Source organism: Canis lupus, chromosome 32 (genome assembly GCF_003254725.2).
Source record: "Canis lupus dingo isolate Sandy chromosome 32, ASM325472v2, whole genome shotgun sequence".
Classification (NCBI taxonomy): Eukaryota; Metazoa; Chordata; class Mammalia; order Carnivora; family Canidae; genus Canis; species Canis lupus.
The window spans coordinates 11,769,932-11,792,185 of NC_064274.1; the positions used below are offsets into that span (position 1 = coordinate 11,769,932).

General features: G+C 40.5%; 1 protein-coding gene across 2 annotated transcripts in view; it reads left to right on the forward strand.

The window, feature by feature from the left end:
• Nucleotides 1-718: 718 nt before the first annotated feature.
• The window catches only part of HERC5 (HECT and RLD domain containing E3 ubiquitin protein ligase 5), a 43,321-nt gene continuing 21,785 nt past the window's right edge, over nt 719-22,254 (forward strand). The window contains exons 1-13 of one of the 2 annotated variants that reach the window (XM_025425126.3): nt 719-1,057; nt 3,759-3,879; nt 4,152-4,228; nt 7,049-7,270; nt 8,649-8,740; nt 9,196-9,326; nt 11,758-11,903; nt 13,004-13,080; nt 14,169-14,272; nt 16,044-16,103; nt 18,624-18,717; nt 19,899-20,088; nt 21,551-21,705. In XM_025425126.3, the coding sequence (XP_025280911.3) occupies nt 793-1,057; nt 3,759-3,879; nt 4,152-4,228; nt 7,049-7,270; nt 8,649-8,740; nt 9,196-9,326; nt 11,758-11,903; nt 13,004-13,080; nt 14,169-14,272; nt 16,044-16,103; nt 18,624-18,717; nt 19,899-20,088; nt 21,551-21,705 (1,734 nt within the window). In that variant the 5' untranslated portion in view covers nt 719-792. The remainder of the gene's footprint in view (nt 1,058-3,758; nt 3,880-4,151; nt 4,229-7,048; nt 7,271-8,648; nt 8,741-9,195; nt 9,327-11,757; nt 11,904-13,003; nt 13,081-14,168; nt 14,273-16,043; nt 16,104-18,623; nt 18,718-19,898; nt 20,089-21,550; nt 21,706-22,254) is intronic. The other variant, XM_025425117.3, reaches the window with a different exon arrangement.

Here is a 22,254-nt window from a genome sequence, read left to right on the forward strand (position 1 = left end):
TCCGCGTGTGGTGGTAACACTCACCAACAGCTACTGACTGGCCGGTGACCAATGAAACACCACAGGTTAAAGCTCCCCAAAAAGCCCTATGCTAAGTGTAGGGGAAACAACAACAACAACAAACCCACCGGCGTGAAGGCTGCACAGGACTGAGGAGCTGCGGAACCGGCAAGCCACGCCGTCCGGACGGGGCGGGGGGCGCGTCGCGGGGCGCCGAGGGGCCGGCCGCGCGGCGCTCGCTCTGCTCCTCACGATCGTGTGGCGGAGCCGAAACCGAGCGCCCGGCCGAGTCGCGGCCCCTACGGCAGGAACTCCCGGCGATTCTGGACGCCCGCCTGGGCCGCCGCTGCTCGCGGCGGAGCTGCGCGGTTTCTTCGAAGGCCACTAGGTCCGGTTCTGGCGGCCGCGGCCCGCCCGGGGGCACCTCCTCAGCCCCGCCCGCCCGCCCGCCTCGCCACCTGCCAGCACCCCGCCGGCTCGGCCGCCTTCCAAGCCCATTCGTGAGCCGCTCAGTTTCCCTTTCCTCGCTGTTTACTCCGCGCCCCCGGACAGCCGACAGCGGTTTCGTTTCCGACGGGAGCTGCGGGCTCCGCCCCCACACAGCGCGTTGCGAGCCCGGCGTCCGAGCGCGGGGGCGGGGAGGCTGCGGTTCCTCGACGCCGCCGCGCTGTCCGCCCGCTCCGGCTGCGCGCCGCGGCCGCGGGGACGGTTTCCTCGGGGCTTCCTCGGGAGCTCGGCCTCCTCCGAGGTGCGGAGAGCGGACGCGCGACGGTGGAGCCCGGGAAGGCGGCGATGGAGCGCAGGCCCCCCAGGAGAGCTCGGGGCGGCGCGCGCCCGGCGCCCGGGCCGCGCCCCGCGCCCCGACGCCCCGCGGAGCCGCCGGGCACCCAGCTCTGGCTCTTCCCCAGCGCCGCGGGCCTCCGCAGGGCGCTGCCCCCGAGGGCCGAGGCGACGCGTCAGATGTGCTGCTCGCGCGGGCGCCTGGTGGTGTTGGAGCGCGGCGGGGCCGGCGTCGAGGTGCACCAGCTGCCGGCGGGGAGCGACGTCAGGAAGCCGAGTGAGTGGGGCGGGCGGTGCGGCTCGGCGCCCCGGCTCGGGCTGCGGCTGCGGGGGTGGGCGGCGGGCGGTGCGGGCGGCGGCTCCGGACGGGACTCGACGCCGCGGGCCGGGTGGCTTTTTGCGCGTCGCGCGTGTGGGCGGCCGAGGTCTCGGTTCCTCGGCGAGGCCAGCGTGGGGGGGGGGGGCGCCCCGCAGGTAGCCGGTGCGGACGGAGCGCGCCGCTCGCGGCAGCCGTGGCCCGTCGGCCTGGAGGGCCTGGAGGGCCTGGAGGGCCTGGAGCCGTGGCGTCTGCGCTTGCTTTTCAGTTACTCGTTCTGCGATTCCGTGAGCCTTTGGAGGGGATGGTTCTCCTGTGCTCAACCGCGATACGCAAACGATTTAAAGGATGCGCTCAGCGGCACTTGTCCGAGGTGGTGAGGTTAGGAACGGTGGCTCCGGTTTTGCAGGTGGAAGAAAGCAAACGGCCACACTCTCAATCTTGAAAATTTTGCCCATCTGTTGAGCGAAGAAAATGGTATTTCACTGGTCGTTTTTTGCTTTTTCACTCGAGGGAAGTCCAGCATCTTTTCTTTTTTTTTTTTTTTTTTTTTTTTTTTTCTATCGGTCATTTGCATTCCTTTTTGGTGAACTGCCTGGTCGCACCTTAGACTGGCCTTTTAAAAAATTGAGTCAATCTCTTATTTATTTGAATTTGAATATTGAGTAAGAATAGTAGCCCTTTGTCCGGCATAGACGGGGTGATATTTTTCCGAACTGAACTTTAGTTGATGTTATTTGTAGCCTCCTTCATCAAGCTTTTCTATGCAGAAGGCTTACGGATTTTGTGTTACAAAGCTCTCCACGCTCAAGTGTTGTTTTTTTTTTTTCTTTTGAATGTACTCATCTTTATAGCAATGTTAAGCTTTTATTTATTTTTTTTAAGTAGTCTCCATGCCCAGCGTGGTGCCCAGTGGGAGGCTCAAACTCTAGACCCTGAGATCAAGACCTGAGCTGAAATCCAGAGTCTGGGGCTTATCCAACTGAGCCACGCAGGCATCTCTTAAGCTTTTATTATTAAAATTAAAATTTTGGATGCATTTGAAAATGATTTTAAGGAGGTGGAGGAATCTGGATGTACTTGTTTCTCCTAATGGCTAGTCTGATGACCCAGTACTTTCTTGGAGTAACTTTTTTTTTTCCCTCTCTCCCGCCCCTGAGTAACTTCCCCCCCCCTCCCCCAGTGATTTGAAATGCTGATCTCTAAAAAACATTAGTCTGTTGGACCATTTCTTCTTTATTACCAAACTATTTTGGTTCTCATAGCATTTCTAATGTGAAGTGGTTTGTGCTTTGAGATTTTTACATGAATAAATTCTATTTGGTTAGAACCAAAAAGTAAAACAAGATCTCCTATCTAATTTTTGTGAACAAATGAAATAAGAGTAAACGGTAACTGGACAATTTTTAAATCTCTTAATTTTTAGAAAGGGCTAAATATGCAATAATGACCATGAAAATTCTTTTGACACCATTCTTCCTTAAAAATAGTCCTCCTCAAAAAAAAAAAAAAAAATAGTCCTCAAACACAATTCTTCCTTTCAAAAATATAGAACTTGGCTTCTACATGGAGCAATTAAGAGGTTTTATTATTATTTGTTTTGTATTTGGAAAGAGTAGGTCTCAAAATACACAATATATTTTTTTCTTTTTTTTTTCACAATATATTTTTTTCTAAAATGAGTTATGTTCTCCAGATATTGTTATATTTTCTTATAGAATTTTTCATTTCTGTCGCTTCAAATTCAATTTCTGTCTCAATTTATTAAACAGGAATTCAAAACAATATTTAATTGGTTATTTTAAAACTATATTGAATTTATTTGATTTTATTTTTTAGAGGGGGGAGGGGCAGAGGGCGAGAAAGAATCTTAAGCAGGCTCCAAGCTCCTCCATTTTACAATCCTGAGATCATGAGCTGACCTGAAACCCAAGAGAGATGCTTAACCGACTGAGCCACTTAGGCACCCCAAAACTATATTCAGTTTATTTTTATTTTTATTTTTTAAAGATGTTATTTATTTATTTATTTATGAGATACATAGAGAGAGAGGCAGAGACACAGGCAGAGGGAGAAGCAGGCTCCATGCAGGGAGCCCTACGAGGGACTCCATCCCGGGTCTCCAGGATCAGGCCCTGGGCCGAAGGCAGCGCTAAACCGCTGAGCCACCCAGTCTGCCCTATATTAAGTTTAAAACAAAGTATGAATCAATGCTTTCCCAAATTGAAAAAATCCATGGCCGGGGTGTTTGGATGCATCTGCCTTTAGCTCAGGTCATGGTCTCCGGATCCTGGGATCCAGCCCCACGGTGGGCTCCCTGCTCAGGAGGCAGTCTGCTTTTCTCTCTCTCTTTCTCTCTTTTTTCCTCCCTCCCTTTTCCTCTTTCCTTCCCTCCCTCTCCTCCTCCCTACCACTCGTTCTCTCCTTCTCAAAAATAAATACAATCTTAAGAAAAAGAAAAAAAATCCGTTGTCAAACAGTAGCATTGTTAGTTTGTCTGCTTTCATTCTTGAATTTTTCTTTAAAGAGAGGTTCGTGTTAAGTCCAAGGTTGTCTCGTTGAAATTTTTTGGGGGGTGTTTTAAGTGTATTATAACGAAATGATTAATGATAATGGGTAATAACCAGAGTGGTGATAATTCCTGGTTGGATTTGCTCTGCAGAGTGCATTAAATTAGGGAAAAAAATGAAGATACATTCCGTGGACCAAGGAGCAGAGCACATGCTGATTCTATCCTCAGATGGAAAACCATTCGAGTACAACTATAGCATAGAACATGCAAGGTAGGGAACTTTTTTTTCTTTTACAAAAAATTATATTAAAGATTATTTAAATTTTACTCAAGAGGCAATCATAATTTTTATAGGAAAATGGTAATTTATATGAATTTTGTCCTCTGCTTTATATAGTGGCTCTAAAGTAAACAATTCTGAAATGACCAGTGAATTTCATCAGTGAACTATATCAATTCCAATTAAATACAATTAATAAATTTAACATTGATGTTGTGACTTTCATTATAGTGATTGACATAAATTTTATTTTCTTTCATCAGGTTTCAATGCATTTTACAAGAAAAAAGTATAATTCAGATCACATGTGGAGATTATCATTCTCTTGCACTCTCAAAAGGTACTTTTCTGGAATATTGTTTTTTAGAAGGAATAAACATGTATATGTGTATATGTAGAGCTAGTAGAATGTATGTGCTTCACTTTATAATAGACAAAGTTATGATTTTGAATTTGCTATAGTTCAGGGCACTTGTTCTTTTTTTTTTTTTTTTTTAAGTAGCTCTAGGCTCAGTATGGGGCTTGAATTCATGACCCTGAGATAGAGTCAATCAAGAGTCACATGCTCTACCAACTGAGCCAGCCAGGCACCCCAAGGCACTTGTTACAAAATAAAAGAATTTTTGGATCTATAAAATCTTTAGGTTTCCATATTCATCGTTTCTACATTGCATTCTGTCAAATGACAAAACAAACAATTTAGTAAAGAATTTGATACCCTTTGTTCAAGGACAGACAATCGATGGATTAGGAGTACAGTGCATCACAAGCAGTGGAGCACTCTTCTAGAAGGATTTTGAGCAAGGGCAAGTTTTCTAAAGCATTGGAAGCCACAGTGCAGAAATAGGGCATGGTTGATTGGGGGTTGCATATCTAATTTTATTTAGAAATAGCAGGCAACAACTATATGGCTCAGAGTTGGCTTGGTGTTTGGGGATTAGTTTACTGGATATATAGTGTTTCTGGTCAAGTGGAGCAGTTAAAGGAGTTTGTAAGTCAGTTTGCTGATACAGCACTGGTTCCATCTTGACTTGAGAGATTTATTTCAACAGTTCCATGTTTTTATTTTTCAAATAAGAAACAATGAAAATATTCTGAATAATTAGAATCATTCTGGAAAGAGGACCAAGCATGGATGCCTTTTCTAGAACCTGCTTCCTTTTTCTAGTTCTCTTTCAGCGCCCATGACAGGAGCTTAGACTCCCTTGGATCTAATCTTGTGGCCAGTTTGCAGGCCTCTATGTGTTCCTCGTTATCATTTAAATTCAGGGATTCTCTCCAGCCCTTATTATTTCCTATTTCTTTTTTTTTTTTTTTTTTTTTTAAGATCATTCATGAGACACACACACACAGAGGCAGAGACACAGGCAGAGGGAGAAGCAGGCTCCCTGTGTGGAGCCTGATGCAGGACTCAATCCCAGGACCCGGGATCATGACCTTTGTCAAAGGCAGATGCTTAACCACTGAGCCACACAGGTGCCCCCCCAAATTTTTTTTTTTTAAATATATAAGGCAGATAGAAACAAACTGAAGGGAAACTGGGGTGAAATAGAAGTAACTAATCTAGAATTTGAGCCTTTGCTGAAGGCCCAGTTGAAGTTGAGAGTATGAACTTATATTTAAAAAATTAAAAAAACAACAACAAAAAAAAAACAAAAATAAAAAATAAAAAAATAAAAAATTGACCTGGTTGTTTGAATTTATCCATTCACCAACACATATTTCGAATATCTACCCTTTTCAAGTTATTTATTTACTTATTTAAAAGATTTTATTTATTTATTCATGAGAGAGACACAGAGAGAGAGAGAGGCAGAGACACAGGCAGAGGGAGAAGCAGGCTCCATGCAGGGAGCCCAACATGGGACTCGATCCCGGGTTTCCAGAATCATGCCCTCGGCCAAAAGCAGGCCCTAAACCGATGAGCCACCCAGGGATCCCCTACCCTATTCAAGTTATAGAGATAAATGGATACACCAGGTCTTCAAGAAGCCTAGAGTCTAATGACGTGGGGCAAAAAAGATATTCAGAGTTTATTTCTGGTAATCATAATCTAGGAAGAATGAAAGGGAAGCAAGAAAGAGAACTAACCATTTCATCATTCATTATATGCCTGGTGGCTGGTAGGCACCTGATAATTACATTTGAAGGAGAGGTGCTGCCTCCCACCAGATCCTGCACAGTCTTTTGCAAAGAGGTACTCAGTAAACATTAATACTCTGATATATTTTTTTCAGACCCTGTTAGATATTGTCATCTCCATCAGATAACACTTAAGTTGTCTTGAAAAATAGGCTCCATGTATTCAATTAAGGAAGAAGATGTGGAGTCAAGATACTGTGCTATGATTTCAAATGTATAAATTATTTAGAATCTTCAGGCTAATGAACAGAGCAGGTGGGCAGAAGGCAAACATTAATTTTAGGCTTTATTTTCCCAGATGTAGAAAGTTTCTGGTTTTCTTGGGCCCATCATGATTTGTTTTTTAAATAAATATTTCTTGGTTTTGATTATAATATGTTCAGGTAGCTCCATTCTACCTGTCTTTGTCCGTTCGGGCTGCTGTAACAAAAATACCATAGATTGGCTGACTGAAACAGCAGGAATTTGAAGGTCCGATTCAGGGTGTCAGCAGATTGAATGTCTTTTGAAGGTCCACCATGTAAGTGGTGGAGAGGGCAAGAGAACTCTCTGGAATGTCTCTTTTAAGGGCACTGATCCCATTTTTGAGGGCTCCATACTGATGATCTCAGGTAATCCTCATCATCTCCCAAAGGTCCACCTCCTAATACCTTCACGTTTAGGGTTAGGATTTCAACAGGTATATTTCGGGGTGGGAGTGGGCGGTGGACATGACCATTTAAGAAGCCCACAATCTAGTGATATGGGACAAGTGGGGATGTTCAGGGTTTATTACTGGTAAGTCACAATCTAGGAAGATGAGATTTGGGGAAGCAAGGACACTACCCTTTGAGGCAGGAAGTAAAGAAGTATAACTGTTATTGCTAAAGAGAAGATGTTCTAGTTTCATTGTCTCAGACATACAGTATCTGAGAAGTTGAATGTAAGAGACTGTATAGTATGGATAACATACATAATGTCCTAAGTTAATGTTTCCTGCACTTGAAACTTAATAAGGCAGCCTTTTGTTTATGTCAAGGTGGTGAGCTTTTTGCGTGGGGACAGAATTTACATGGCCAGCTTGGAGTTGGAAGACTATTCACCTCAATCCCCACGCCACAGCTTGTGGAGCACCTCTCAGGAGTCCCATTGGTTCAGATTTCCGCGGGAAAAGCCCACAGCATGGCCTTATCCATGTCTGGAAACATTTACTCATGGGGAAGAAATGATTTGGGACAACTAGGCCTGGGCCACACTAACGGTATGGAAACATATTTTCAAGCTCTTATTGTCAAATATATTTGTTAGACAAGAGATGAATTTAACTCGAGGGAGGGCCTCCCTGTCAAAAATGGTTTAGATCTTCACTGTCATTTATGCTGTTCTTCCTGGTTATCTTTGTCTTCAGGGCAGAATCAATCTAGAAGACATGCATTGTGTGGAGGTGGTTGTGATTAAATGTATGTCAGGGTTGTGTGGGCTCAGGGAAAGGACATTGGACTGTTGGGAATATCTAGGCTCTGCTTCCTACTTTGCAAGTTAACTAATGAGAAGGCCTTGCTGAGTCACTTAATTTTTCTCTAGGCACTATTTTCTTTTTCTGTAAAGTGATGCTTTTGGTTGAAATGACCTCTAAAGTGCCTTTGCACTTAAATGTCTGTTAACAGAAGTATATCCATGTTAGGACAGAAGGAGACTAATGATTTCTTTAGAAACTCACATATTCTAAACTTAGTCTATAAGGTATTAATTATATCTGTATACACAGATAGGGAAAAAAATCTGTAATTCCCATATCGAACTACTTCCACAAAGCAGATGGCAAATTTTTTTATGATCCAAAATACCCTCTTGGAGTTTTCAGGTGTGGCACATTGCTGCTTTATCAACTGTGGTAATGCACATGTTACCCCCTGGGTCACTGGTCATACTGCACCTTTCCCCGACATGGTCCAGTGCTAGTTACTCAGGAGAAACCATAAGTCCATGGGCGAAGGGAATAAAAAGCAGTTAAACTGTATTTGCTGAATCCCTAAGTACTAGGACAAAGCAATCGTTGAAAGAAAAAAGAGGTAGTGTGGGGTAGGGACATGGTAGTAGAGTTTTTTTTTTTTAAGATTTTATTTACGTATTCATGAAAGACACAGAGGCAGAGACTTAGGCAGAGAGAGAAGCAGGCTCCAAGGGGAGCCTGATGTGGGACTTGATCCTAGGACCCTGGGATCACACCCGGAGCTGAAGGCAGATGTTCAATCACTGAGCCACCCAGGTGACCCGGGAATAGAGAATATAAAAGAAAAAAAGGGTATGTTTATTAAAAGGGTGATTTTAGATGGGAATTGGAAATACCAGATAATGCTGCAATTAAAGTTAATGAAGTTAGGCTAAAAGAAGAGTGGGTTCTAGGAACTGGCTTGACACTTTGGCATATGAGTTCTCCTGTGTGTGGCCTTTGACCACTGCCTCACCCCCAGTTTTAGGCCAAAATAAATATACCAATCCAGCGGCCTTTCCTGTCGGGTTTTGGGAACTGTGGTTGCCAGCTGGGAGTCCAGGTATTTTACTAGTAGCATAGAACTCCAATGTGCAAGTCGATGTTTTTTTTTTTTTTTATTACTTCTATTCTTTTCCTTGTGTAGGTGAAGATTTTCCTTCTCTTATTGAAGCACTGGACAATCAGAAAGTAGAATTCCTCGCTTGTGGTGGCTCTCACACTGCCCTGCTCACAAAGGTGCGTGTTGCCTGTTCTCTCCAATGATAATTCTGGAAGAACTTTTAGTGGGGAAAGCACAGGAACACCTAGGTGTGCACACTTAGTGATTCCCTGGGAAAAGAGGTCACTTCCTACATGCAGGATTGTCCTCCTGATAATTTTAGGAGTTTGCTTTTTTTTTTTAAAGATTTGTTTATTTTAGAGAGTGTGTGCACATGAGTGGGGGGGAGGGGCCAAGAGAGGGGTGGAAAAACTGACTTCCTGCTGAGCACAGAGCCCATTGTGGGGCTTGATCTCATGCACCTGAGATCATAGCCTGAACTGAAATCAAGAGGCAGATGCTTAACTGACTGAGCCACCTATCAGGCTCCCCTGATATTAATTTTATTAATTATTCAGTCTTTTTATTAATTTTTCAGTAATATTACTTACTGTTGTATTTCTTTAGAATCTGATAAGTTTTCTTTCTTCAGGATGGGCTGGTATTTACTTTTGGTGCTGGAAAATATGGGCAGCTCGGTCACAATTCAACACAGAATGAGTTAAGACCCCGTTTGGTGACTGAGCTTGCTGGGAATAGAGTGACCCAGGTAGCATGTGGAAGGTAAGTTGTAAAGTGTCCATGAAAATTAATGAAGTGAATACAATAAATTTAGATAGATAATTTAATAAAACTTCCATCAGTTTTGTTTGCTTTTTTAAGATTTTTATTTATTCATGACAGACAGAGGCAGAGACACAGGCAGAGGACGAAGCAGGCTCCATTCAGGGAGCCCAACATGGGACTCGATCCTGGAACTTCAGGATCAGGCCCTCCGAGGGAAGGCGGCGCTAAACCACTGAGCGACTGGGGCTGCCCTCATAGTTTTTTGATTGATTTAAAAGTATACATTTTCACAGGGGTCAAGATGCTTAATTTACATTGTTAGGTAATCTTTATTTTAGAATATATATTTGTTTTCATTGGTTTTTTAGAAAATATGTATTTAAATAATCTCTATACCCAACATAGGGCTAGAACTCACAACTCCCTAGATCAAGAGTTGAGTGCTCCTCGGACTGAAGCAGCCAGGCATGCCCTACATTGATTATATTTTTTTAATAAGAAAATTAAAAAAAAAGAATTAAAAAATGTATGCACTTTCTGTGTTGCCCCTTTAGTGAAATATCTTTGTAACTGTCCAAACATAAATTTATTGGGCAGCCCCAGTGGCACAGCGGTTTAGCGCCGTCTGCAGTCCAGGGTATGATCCTGGAGACCCGGGATCGAGTCCCACGTTGGGCTCCCTGCAGTGGAGCTTGTTTCTCCCTCTGCCTGTGTCTCTGCCTCTCTCTGTCCCTCTCTGTCTCTCTCTCTGTGTCTCTATGAATAAATAAATAAAGTCTTTTAAAAAAAAACATTCATCTTTTTTTATTAAAGATTTTTATTATTTGTTCATGAGAGACACAGAAAAATATGTCATTTATTTGGGGAAAAATAAACAGATGTGAATCACAAAGGATTATTCATTGATGTAATCACTTTCTCACAACCCCTTAGAGGGAGTAATCACAGAAGGTAAGATAAAGTCAGTGGTGGTTTAAGTAGAATATTTTGATAAGTTTGATTTTCATAGTTTCTTTTTTTGTTTTTGTTTTCTTTTTACTAAAAGTAGAAAAACTTACTAAAATTCCTTGGCTTACTTAATTATTCCTTGAACATCATTCAGTCTGCTTCTCACCGGTGGGATTTCCGGTTGTGGTGAGGTTAAGAAATCTTTTCAATCAGATACACTTAACTCTTTTGGGCATTTTTTTTCCTTAAACACAAGCAAATTCAGGCTCTACCTGAATAGTGGGTTCATGTGTTTATTTGCTGAAATTTTTTGTGTAAAACACTCATATATGTACTTTCAGTCTATAGACCTGTTCTTTTATGATCCTGGAATAAAATTACATAGATGGATATTATTAAAGTAGACCAGATGATTGGGATGGTATGATTCTCTGCATTCAAGGGAACACTATCGCCACTTGGAATTTTTCATAACATACATTTCTTTTAAGTAGCATGTGTTAGAAGAGGAATCTCATGTTAGAGATCTCTTAATACAAACCAGGGCAGTTCCCCTATTAACATAGGAAAATTCACTGGAAAATCTTTCAGCACTCACTAAAAACTGTTAAAGTCATACTCACATTTATTGTAAGAAGTGGATACAAATTAGAACCAGTCAAAGGAAGCAATGTATAGGACAGAGTCTAGAAAGAGTCCAAATGAGGAGCTCCCTCTGTCCAGTCCCCTTGGAATCATGGACAGAATGGTATTCCTCCCAGCCCAATACAGAACAATATGTAGAGTATTGCCATCTAGAGAAGCTCACCCAAGATCAGAGCTGTTATTGGGGTTTCATTGCTTAATCATGATTGACTGAATCATTGTCCATGGTGGTGAACTCAGCTTCTAGCCTCTCCTTCCCAGTAGGTTTGGCTTCCATTACCTCTTCCTGAGCCACTTGGATAAACTTTTTAGGTGTAACCTCAGGATCTTGCCATGAATAACAAACACTTCTGTCACCTGGGAAATTCTAAGGGCTTAGAGGTTATCTTCCAGGAAATGAGGACAAAGGCCAGATTCTTTACTTAACACAATCTAGAGTGGGAGAGACTGGAGTAAATCAGGGAATCATTGTGGTAAAGGTCTTTGGGAAATAGAGGGATCACCTCATTCCATCTTCTAGGATGGGGAGAGGGGGGTTCTCAAGCTGAAGCTTGAAAAAGGAGTTGCAAGCAAGAGGAACTGCTTGTTCCTGAACGAGGGAACGCTGTTCACCAAGGGAAAATAATCGTGGCCTTGAGTGGATGTATGGATTCCAAAATCATCTTACCCAAATATTAATGCTATCTTAATTTACAGATGGCTAATTTCATCCATTGGGAGTTGGTTAACTCATTTCACTCACTGGATAAACCTAATTTCAGCAGTTTATGTGTTGCTGCATACTCTCTAAGTTGTAGATAATTGAGAATTGACCATAGGTGCTTTCTTTTAATAGGTGGCACACACTTGCCTATGTTTCTGATTTGGGGAAGGTCTTTTCTTTTGGTTCTGGAAAAGAAGGACAACTGGGAAACGGTGGAACACATAATCAGCTGATACCACTTCCCATGAAATTGCCATCAAATGAAGAGCTCAAATTTGGTAAATTTTATAGGAACATGGGATTTGGCAAAATACCATTGTCAAGAAACTGATTTTTTGAAGTGTGTAATATGACAAGGAAAAAAATATATGGCTCTGAAGGGAATTTCTCTAAACATTGGTTTCATTGTTTTGTTTCTTTTTTTTTATATGTAAAGAACTTAAAATATTCAGTATAACCAATCAAGTTAAAATAACCATTAGTTTTCTCTTACCCCTTTAGATTAAAATTAATGTGGACCTAAAATGATAGAACATAAAATAGATTATATGGATCCAGAGGCATATGCTGCAGGAGACCTATTAATTCCGTGGTGATTGGGGTTTTTTTTTTTTTACCTGGCAACTGACTCACAATCACATAAAGCCCTGAGAATGTTGAGCCGCTGACATATGCCAGGAACTGTAACTGTGCTGACATGTGTTATCTCACTGGTCCTTAAACAGTTCTGCGAGATCTGTGCTTTCAGAGACTTGGAGGGTGAAGGGTTAGCTACTTCTTAACAGCCAGTCAGTGGTTTGGCTGGATTTGAACTGTGGCCTGAGTCACAGCACTCTGAAACACTGGTATAGAACTGCTTCAGAGCACTTCGGTTACTTGCTTCTGAAACCTTAGTGGTGATCTATGGTACCAGAATTCTTTTAAGTTAAGTTCTAGGAAAATGAACAGTAGGATTATTTCTTTGAGCAGTTCATATATTTGATTTCTTAGAACCACTTAGTCTTTTGAAGTGCTATTTACATTCTTTACAGTCAATAGGTATTGGTTAAATCCTGAGTTCTAGAAGACAGCTTTTAGTACTGAGACCTGAATTAAAGCAGGGATCAGTTAACTAATCAAATACTAGTTTGACTATTTTATATAAACATTTGCATTAATTATATATGTCAAACTGATGTCACATTGCAGGTCACCTCTGTTTGCCAACTAGATATTACCCTGAAGGAAATGTCTGTTTCTTCTTTATGGGTGTGAAATGTGTTACATCTGTGTATCAGAAAGATGAAAGGACTAAGTTTAAGAAGAAAGATTTAAACCGAGTGTGCATGTTTGTGCCAGTGTCTCTTCTGCATTCTTACTTTCTCTGTCTTCCTTTCAGAAAGCCGTACTTCAGAAAAGGAGTTAATAATGATTGCTGGAGGGAATCAAAGCATTTTGCTCTGGATGGGCAAAAAGGTAAAAATTGATCTCTAGATGTTTGGTTACTTTTATTTTATTTTTATTTTATTTTTTAAAGATTTATTTATTTATGATAGAGAGAGAGAGAGAGAGGCAGAGACACAGGAGGAGGGAGAAGCGGGTGCTGTGCCGGGACCCCAACAGCGGGACTCGATCCCGGGACTCCAGGATCGTGCCCTGGGCCAAAGGCAGGCACTAAACCGCTGAGCCACCCAGGGATCCCCTTTTATTTTATTTTAAAGATTTTATTTATTTATTCATGAGAGATGCACAGAGAGGCAGAGACATAGGGAGAGGAAGAAGCAGGCTCCCTGCAGGGAACCTGATGAGGGACTCTATCCTAGGACCCTGGGATCACCACCTGAGCTGAAGGCAGATGCTCAACCACTGAGCCACCCACGTGTCCCCGTAACTTGGTATTTTAGACAAAATGAAGGGTTTCAGGATCCCAAGTGTGGTGAATTTCAAAATTACCTAGTTCCTAAGGTGACCTTCAGGGAATAGCTAAACATTATTGATTGTCTAAACTGAATAAGTATTGACTCACAGAAATCAGCAGATTTGTCTCTGGTAAATGTCAAATCAGATATCCTTAGATCTTTCCTTTGCCTTGCCAGTAGCATTCAGTCAGGATCCTAGCAGGCCATCAGGTTGACATTCTAAAATGATTTTGCTGGCCAGAACTAAGAAAGACAGGTTCATAGGCCTGTGAATAATAAGTTCATAACCTTCTCATCCTACTCTGCTGAGGCAAACTGAGTTCCTCTCACTCTTACAGCCCTTGTAGGATCTTCCCCTTGAGGCTGTGTGATACTTGTTTGACTCTCCTAATACCTATTTAAAGTGCTGAGTGTTGGAGCATTCAGAGAAATTTACCTTGGTTTTAATTTTTAAGCCCCTTGGGCAAGAAGTTGATAACCAGGCCAATGATTGATTACTTCTTGGTAAAATCTTTGATTTCCCATAGCTATATTATCCATATTTAAAAATTAGTATGCCCTGTATCCTTAGAATGTGCCTCAAAGTTGGATACTTATTTCTGTTGGGTATCAATTCCTGTGTTTTACTTGCTTGTTTATGCACAGAATCCCTATGTTAATCTGAGGAGGAGAATTCCTACACTGAATGAGTGGACCATAAAGAGGTGGATCGCTGACGTGGGGACTAAGCAGTGGCAAAATACAAAAAGGTACAACCCATGTGTCTCTCTGCTCATACAGTTCTGTAAAGTAGCATTTTGCCCTGGCTGGTTCTGCACAGTACAGAGACATGAGGTTTTGTGGTCCCCCATGGCCCATCAGCCAGAGATCTTCAGGGAAACAACGGAGAAGGTGCATGTGTGTGTGTAGAGACAGAGGTTTCTTTTTGAGGAATTGGCGCACACAGTTGTAGAAACTCATAAGTGCAAAATATGTAATGTAAGTCAGCAGGCTGGAGACCCAGAGAAGGTTAATACTGCAGCTTGAGTCCTCAGGCAGTCTGAAAGCAGAATTCTCGATGCCTGGGAGCCTTTTTCTCTTAAGGCCTTTGATGATTGAATGAGGCACACCCTCATTAAGGGGGATGATCCACATTACTCAGAGTCTGTTGACATGAATGATAATCTCCTCTAAAAAATATCTTCATGGCAACATCTGGCTTGGTGTTTGACCAGATATTTAGGTACCATGGCCTAGCCAATTGACACATTAAAATTTAACATCACAACTAACATATAAACTCCATGAGGGCAGCTTTCTTTATTGGAGGACTTCTCTGGATCCTTGATATGTTTGCATATATTGTAATTGTTCTTTTTTTTTTTTTTAAGATTTTATTTATTCATGAGAGACACAGAGAGGCAGAGACATAGGCAGAGGGAGAAGCAGGCTCCCTACAGGAGCCTGATGTGGGGACTTATCCCAGGACCCCAGGATCACTACCTGAGCCGAAGGCAGACGCTCAACCACTGAGCCACCCAAACACTCTGTGACTGACTGTTCTGAGTAGGAGATACAACCTATATAATTTCCCATCCCTCTTTGACCTTTGACCAAACCACTTGTTTTGTAGACTTCCTATTCACAGCTGAACAGAGTGGCCAGTCTTGCTCAAAATGATACAACTCATACCATCTATAAAGATTATATTTACTTTTATAAATATTTCTTTTTAGAGATATTTTTAGGTATGATTTCCTAATTCTGAAAATTGGTTGTATAAAATAGCTACATCATAATCTGCATAGGTGATCAAGAACTGTGCTGGTGACTATAATCACCATGCTGAGTGTTGCATAATATGTGGAATTGTCGGGCAGCCCCCGTAGCACAGCGGTTTAGCGCTGCCTGCAGCCTGGGGTGTGATCCTGGAGACCTGGGATCGAGTTCCGCGTCGGGCTTCCTGCATGGAGCCTGCCTGTGTCTCCCTCTGCCTGTGTCTCTGTCTCTGTCTCTCTCTGAATAAATAAACAAAATCCTTAAAAAAAAATATGTGGAAATGTCAAATCACTGGGTGCTACACCTGAAACTGATATGACATTCTATATCAACTGTACTTTGATAATTTAAAAAACCTACTTGTGCTATTACTTCCAAGTGGAACTGAGCATACCCTCCTCACCCCCATCCTCCCATTTAATTTCTGGTAATTTTTTTTTCTTAAGTGGAACAGAAATAAATAGGGCTTGGAAAGCTGGGTGGGATGGGAATGTCTTATTTATTCAAGGAAATACCCTGGGTCATTCCTTTTCCTCTTTCCCTGGGGCTTCTCTGAGTACATACTTTTTATTACTCACATTTGCCACTGAAACTTTGAGATTGAGAAAATGGAATAGAATAGACATTTAGCTGTCCAAGGCAATATGCAAACAAATCAGAGACTGAGAAGTTTGAAGGACAGTTATGAGATGTTTTATTTATCATGTCATGCTATAATGAGGCATACACTATGATTTAACCACCATCTTATTTGTAATACAGGGAAATCAGAGAAATATTTTCATCTCCTGCTTGTCTGATTGGAAGTTTCTTAAAGGAAAGGTAACACATATATGTATTTATAAAGTTCAAGATTCTGTTAGTGTGTATAGCATGGTGACTATAGTTAATACTGGATTATATATTTGAAAGTTGCTAAGGGAGTAGATCTTATAAGTACTCATTATAAGAAAATAAGTTTGTGACTATATGGATGTTAATTAGACTGATGTAATTATTTTGCATATATATATGTGTTAATTTGTTATGTACACACCTGAGACTAATACAATATTATGTATCAATTGTATTTATTTATTTTTTAAAAGATTTTATTTATTTATTCATGAGAGAGAGGCAGAGACACAGGCAGAGGGAGAAGCAGGCTCCATGCAGGAAGCCTGTTGTGGGATTCAATCCCCGGTCTCCTGGATCAGGCCCTGGGCTGAAGACAGTGGCTAAACCACTGAGCCACCCAGGGGTCCCATGTATTTTAATTTAAAAAATGAAAGACTATAAAGAAAGTGGCTTACCGGTGGCACAGCGGTTTAGCGCCGCCTGCAGCCCAGGGCGTGATCCTGGAGACCCTGGATCAAGTCCCACATCAGGCTCTCTGTATGATGCCTGCTTCTCCCTCTGCCTGTGTCTCTGCTTCTCTCTCTCTCTGTCTCTGTCTCTATGAATAAATAAATTTTAAAAATCTTAAAAAAAAAGAAGGAATGCCATCTCATCTTAAAAAAAGAAAGAAAGAAAGAAAGAAAGAAAGTGGCTTAAGGGTAAAATAACTAGCTCTGTGTTTGTTTCTTTAAAAACTAAGTTTTTAAAAAATGTTTATTTCTTTTTATATGAGAGTGCACGCACGTGCATGTGGAGTGGGAAGGCAGAGGGAGAGAGAGAATTTCAAGCAGACTTCCCACTAAGTGTCCAACATGAGGCTTGAGATCATGACCCTGATATTATGGCCTGAGTAGAAATCAAGAGTTGGACACCTAACTGACCGAGCCACCTAGGCATCCCTAAAACTTAGCTTTTTTTAACAAAAACAAATATATGTGCACTGTAGAAAATGTCAAAAATAAAGACCTATGATGAAAACACTGAAAATCACCCATATTGCACCATTTAAGAGGAATAGCATTTGTGTATATATCTTTTTTCTGTGAAAATTTATTTTTTTACTAGAAATGGGATTATATGTATTACTTTATCCTTAATATATATGTCCATTTTCTATTTTATTCATTTCATATTATTCAATATTTTTCTTTAACGTCATTATAATGGCTACATGATTATTCCATGGGAAGGACATACCTTAATTTAACCATTTCCTAATGCAAGATGTTAAAGTTTCTTTGAATTTTTAAATATTATGAAAGAACAGCTTTGCATCTCTTTTCCTGAATATTTATATAATATATATCTAAAAAATGTTTTCTATTTTGAGACACTAAATATTTGTATTATTTTGCAAAGAATGTGTTTCTAAGATAGTGAACATAAATATGTTAAGAATAAATATAATTCACAAGTTAAGATATTTAAACATTTCATTAGTAATTTTCGTTGCAACACTAAGAATTTACTGCTCTGAAGGCTGCCCCCCTTTTTATTTTATTTTAAAGATTTTATTTATTTATTCATGAGAGAGAGAGAGAGGCAGACACAGGCAGAGGGAGAAGCAGGCTCCATGCAGGGAGCCTGATGTGGGACTCGATCCAGGGTCTCCAGGATCATGCCCAATAAGCCCAATTTACTTATTTACTTAATTGAAAGAGAGAGCACGAATGGGAGGGGCAGAGGGAGTGGGAGAGATATCTTAAGCAGGTTCCATGCCTAGCATGAAGCCTAATGTGGGGCTCAATCCCGGGACACATGAGATCATGATCTGAGTTGAAACCAAGATTCAGATGCTTAACCAACTGCGCTACCCAGGTGTCCCTGAAGCCCCTTTTTTTGATCCTGACTTTCAGTTCATGTAACTGGGGGAAATGGTCATTTTTTTCAGAAATGTGAAAAACCTCTAATTTTTTTTGTGGCTTTTTAAAAAAATAAATATTTAATATAATATCTGAGTTAAACTTGGATAGTAGGTATATTGTTAATGTGGTCTTGATATATTTTAAAGCCTTTAGAAATAATCATAAGTGGTCAACTACATTTTCACTTGTATTTGTATTTAGTCAGATTATCTTTAATTGTAAAGTTGAGGGAAAAAATAATTTTATTTAAATGAAATAAGGTTTATATTTTTATCTTTGTAAAGATTTTATTTATTTACTTGAGACAGAGAGAGGGAGCGAGTGAGCGAGCATGAGCATGGGGGAGAGGCAGAGGCAGAGGGAGAAACAGACTGCCTCCTGAGCAGGGATCCCAGCGTGGGGCTCAGTCCCAGGACCTGGGATCATGACTTGACCCAAAGGCAGATGCTTGACCATCTGAGCCACCCGGGCACTCCTGAAATGAAATAAAGTTTAGAAGAAACTCTTCATTCAGATAAATAATCTGATCAAATATTTGATTTTGAAGTGTCTTCATCTATTTACTTACTCATCTATTTTTAAATTTATCTTCCTTCTATAGAATAGCTGCAGAAACGATGCTTATTCACTTGGACTTAAATAAAGCAAGAAACGACTTTAAAGAGTTAACCCAGAAGGACTGGATTGCTAACATGGTGGTATTCTTTAGATTCTTGTTTAGAAAAAGAAAACACACTAAAACATTTTTTGTAAGAATTCAAAATTTCCGAAGAAATACTTTGTTTCCAGAGAGTCTCTGAGACCCTGTAGCATATCCAAATCAGGTGAAATTCAGCTAGCATTCAGGAATTGGCCCCATGGGGCAAAATGGTTGCTCTAGTAGTCACATAGATGACAAATAGTCTAAGTCATTCATCTGTACATACACACACACACCCCTATACATAGATGCACACACTCTCTTAGAGGGAATTTTGTCAATTTATGGCCATAAGGAAGATGATTAAAGGATTTGTTGAGATTGGTACAGAGAATACGGACAACATGTTATTTACAATTATTTTTATTTATTTTTTTAAAAAAGATTTTATTTATTCATGAGAGGCACAGAGAGAGAGAGAGAGAGAGAGGGGCACAGACACAGGCAGAGGGAGAAGCAGGCTCCATGCAGGGAGCCCAACGTGGGACTCAATCCCAGGTCTCCAGGATCATGCTCTGAGCGAAGGCGGTGCTAAACTGTTGCACCACTGGGGCTGCCCTACAATTATTTTAAACATAAGTGTAGAAATGAGAACACTTTTTGATATGAACATCCCCCTTACCAGGGGCTGCCTGTATTCTTTTTCGTGTGTATTTTCCCCAAACATTTATGTTCTGAATTGAGGAAATGGTAAGGAGATTGGAAGGATTAAAAGCTTTCGTTGGTAGAGGAGAAAGTTTGTGATAAGGCAGGTGGTCCTATGAGGAAATGGTAGGAAACCATGTTGGTTTTTGTTGTTGGGGTTATTGCGTTTTTGTGTATGGGGTTAATGAGGTGTGATAGTGGAATGAGGGGGTAGGATGTAGTACTTATTATTGGAAGGGCTGCCTGTTAGTTCTGAATTCCTTGTTCATTCTGTATAATTCTTACATGATTTCTCCTTGACTTCCTTCACGCTTCATAGCAATTAAATGGGATAACACTTGTCACATGTCTATACATTGGGTAGTTGGGGGGCTTTGTGAGATTGGATGTAAACATGGGTTTTAGGACTGAATGGTTATTCCAGTTTCTCGGTGGAATGAAACTCCAGGTTCTAGATGTTATTTTATTACAAGTTACATCCAGTTCTTGCTGTGTTTTGAGTGTCTTTTCCCTGATCCTTTTTGACCACAGATAACAACAAGTCTCAAGGATAATCTGCTCAAAAATCTTCCATTTCATTCTCCACACCAAGAAGCTTTAGAGATTTTCTTCCTTCTCCCTGAATGCCCCATGATGCATGATTATAATAACTGGGAGAGCCTGGTGGTTCCTTTTGCAGAGGCTATTTGTGCAATGAGTGACCAATCTTTAGGAGTTCTGGGTAAGATTGATAACTTACATTTGAAAATACTTTAACCATCCTCTCAGTAGAAACATGTCTGGTAAAGTTATAGCAAAACTTAGATAATTGTAAATAAGTTCATCTTCTTAGCATATTGTAAAGGTGCTACTCCAAGTCTGTAGTAATTATTATAGTCCTCCAAAATAGATTGCTTTACTACCTTTTTAGAGTTCTTGTAATGGTACATGTGTGATTTGGTAATGAGGTCCTTTGTCCCCAACTTTTCATTATGAAAAATTTCATATATAGAAGTTGGAAGAAGAATACGACGAATATCCGAATACCCTCTACCTTAGAGTCAACAACAGTTAAGCTGTTGTCATGTGTGCTTTTCTCTTTATATGCAAATTACATTTTATTTTTGCTGAAGTGCTTGAAAGTAAATTGGAGACATCATGACATTTCACCTGTAATATTTCAGCATGCATCTCTTAAGAATATGAGATCCTACATTACCACATCATTATCACCTAATAAAATTAGCCCATAATTCTATAATATCTAATATCTAGGCTATATTCAGATTCCTGCACTTGTCTTAAAAGTATTTTACAGGCTTTTTTTTTTTTTTAAGAGTCTAGGTCAGTTGTCCTATAGAATGCCCCACATCTCGATTTTTCTGATTATTTTCACCTTTCCTGTATTTCTAGTACACTGGAAGTTAGGTCTAGGGGCTTGATTAGATTTTAATGAGGTTTTTGAGACAAACAGCATATTCAGCCCTAGAAAGTCCATTCTTTCTTATGTTTTATTAAATCTAGATGAGTGATGAAAGCTAGTTTAAACCATCATTTGCTTTTTTACAATGCTGAGAGTTGCTAATGTGTTTTTTTTTTTTTTTTAGTAAGCTCTAGGACCAACATGGGGCTTGAACTCATGACCCTCAGATTAAGAATCATGCGTCAAGCCAGCCAGACACCCTTGGGGGAGGGGGTTGTTTTCGGTTTGTTTGTTTTTTTGTGTGTTTTTTTTTTTGTTTTTTGTTTTTTAGGTAGGCTCCATGCCCAATATGGAGCTAAAACTTAAAACCCTAAGACTAAGAGTCGCATGTTTTACTGACTGAGCCAGCCAGGCACCCTGACAGATGTTTTTTAAGAGTTAAAAACTCATGCTGGGAGTGAGGAAAGAGAGTTGTGCAATTGTGATTAATTCTTAAATCTGGTTTTTAAAATAGCATGCTATTTTATCTGGGGGGGGAGGGGGAAAGTGACTCATCTTGTCGAGTTTTTTCCCCACAAATTAATTAGATCAAGTTCATGATTTTGTTATTGTCAAGGGATTTTTTTTGAGGGCATTACATTCTTAACTTTCATTGGAGTTATATTTACTAAAAAGTTTATTACAAATGTTTTTGTAACTCTGATACATATGATAGTATGTTTACCTTTAAGAATCCAAGAGAAATGACATGCTAACAATTATTTACCTTTATATCCCTCAGAGGAGTACTGGGCCTCTCTGCAGGAAGCTGCATTCATCAGGCTGGTCCAGATGTTTAAAAGAGCCGTCACTGCTCAGCTGCATTACTGGACTGAAAGCTCTGAGAACAACTATCATGTTAAGGCTCTCTTAGAAATACTGAAAAAGCTGCATAGGGTAAGAATTCTTCCAGACACACATAGATTTTACTTTTGCGGTAAAAAGTCCCCTGGTTTCAACTGGCCAGAATCTTAAGCAGACTCCAGAAACATGTCAATATTGCTGTTTTTTAAATTTTGTTTTCTTTGACTTAAGTCACGCATATCAAGGAGTGTATGTACTTATCTGTGTGCAGTTTGAATAAAAGTAATGAAACAGGCATTAGTGTAACTATTGCCCATGTTAAAAAGGAAAACATTTTCAGTACTTTAGAAATGCCTGTGTATCTTACGCCCCCTCACCTGGAGATAGCCATGATCTTGGATTTTGTGTTAATCATTCTCTGTTGTTTTAGGGTTATATATATTTCTAGATACCATATTGTTGAATTTTGCTGTTTTTGAAATGTGTATGAATGGAATACATGCTTATTATGTAATGTTTTATAGATTCATCCAGATTAATATTTATGGCTGTATTTCATTCATTTTGTAGTCCATAGTGTGAATCTCACCAGAGTCATTCATTCCAGTATCCTGGGGGGTATATGTGCTGTTTGTATTTCTT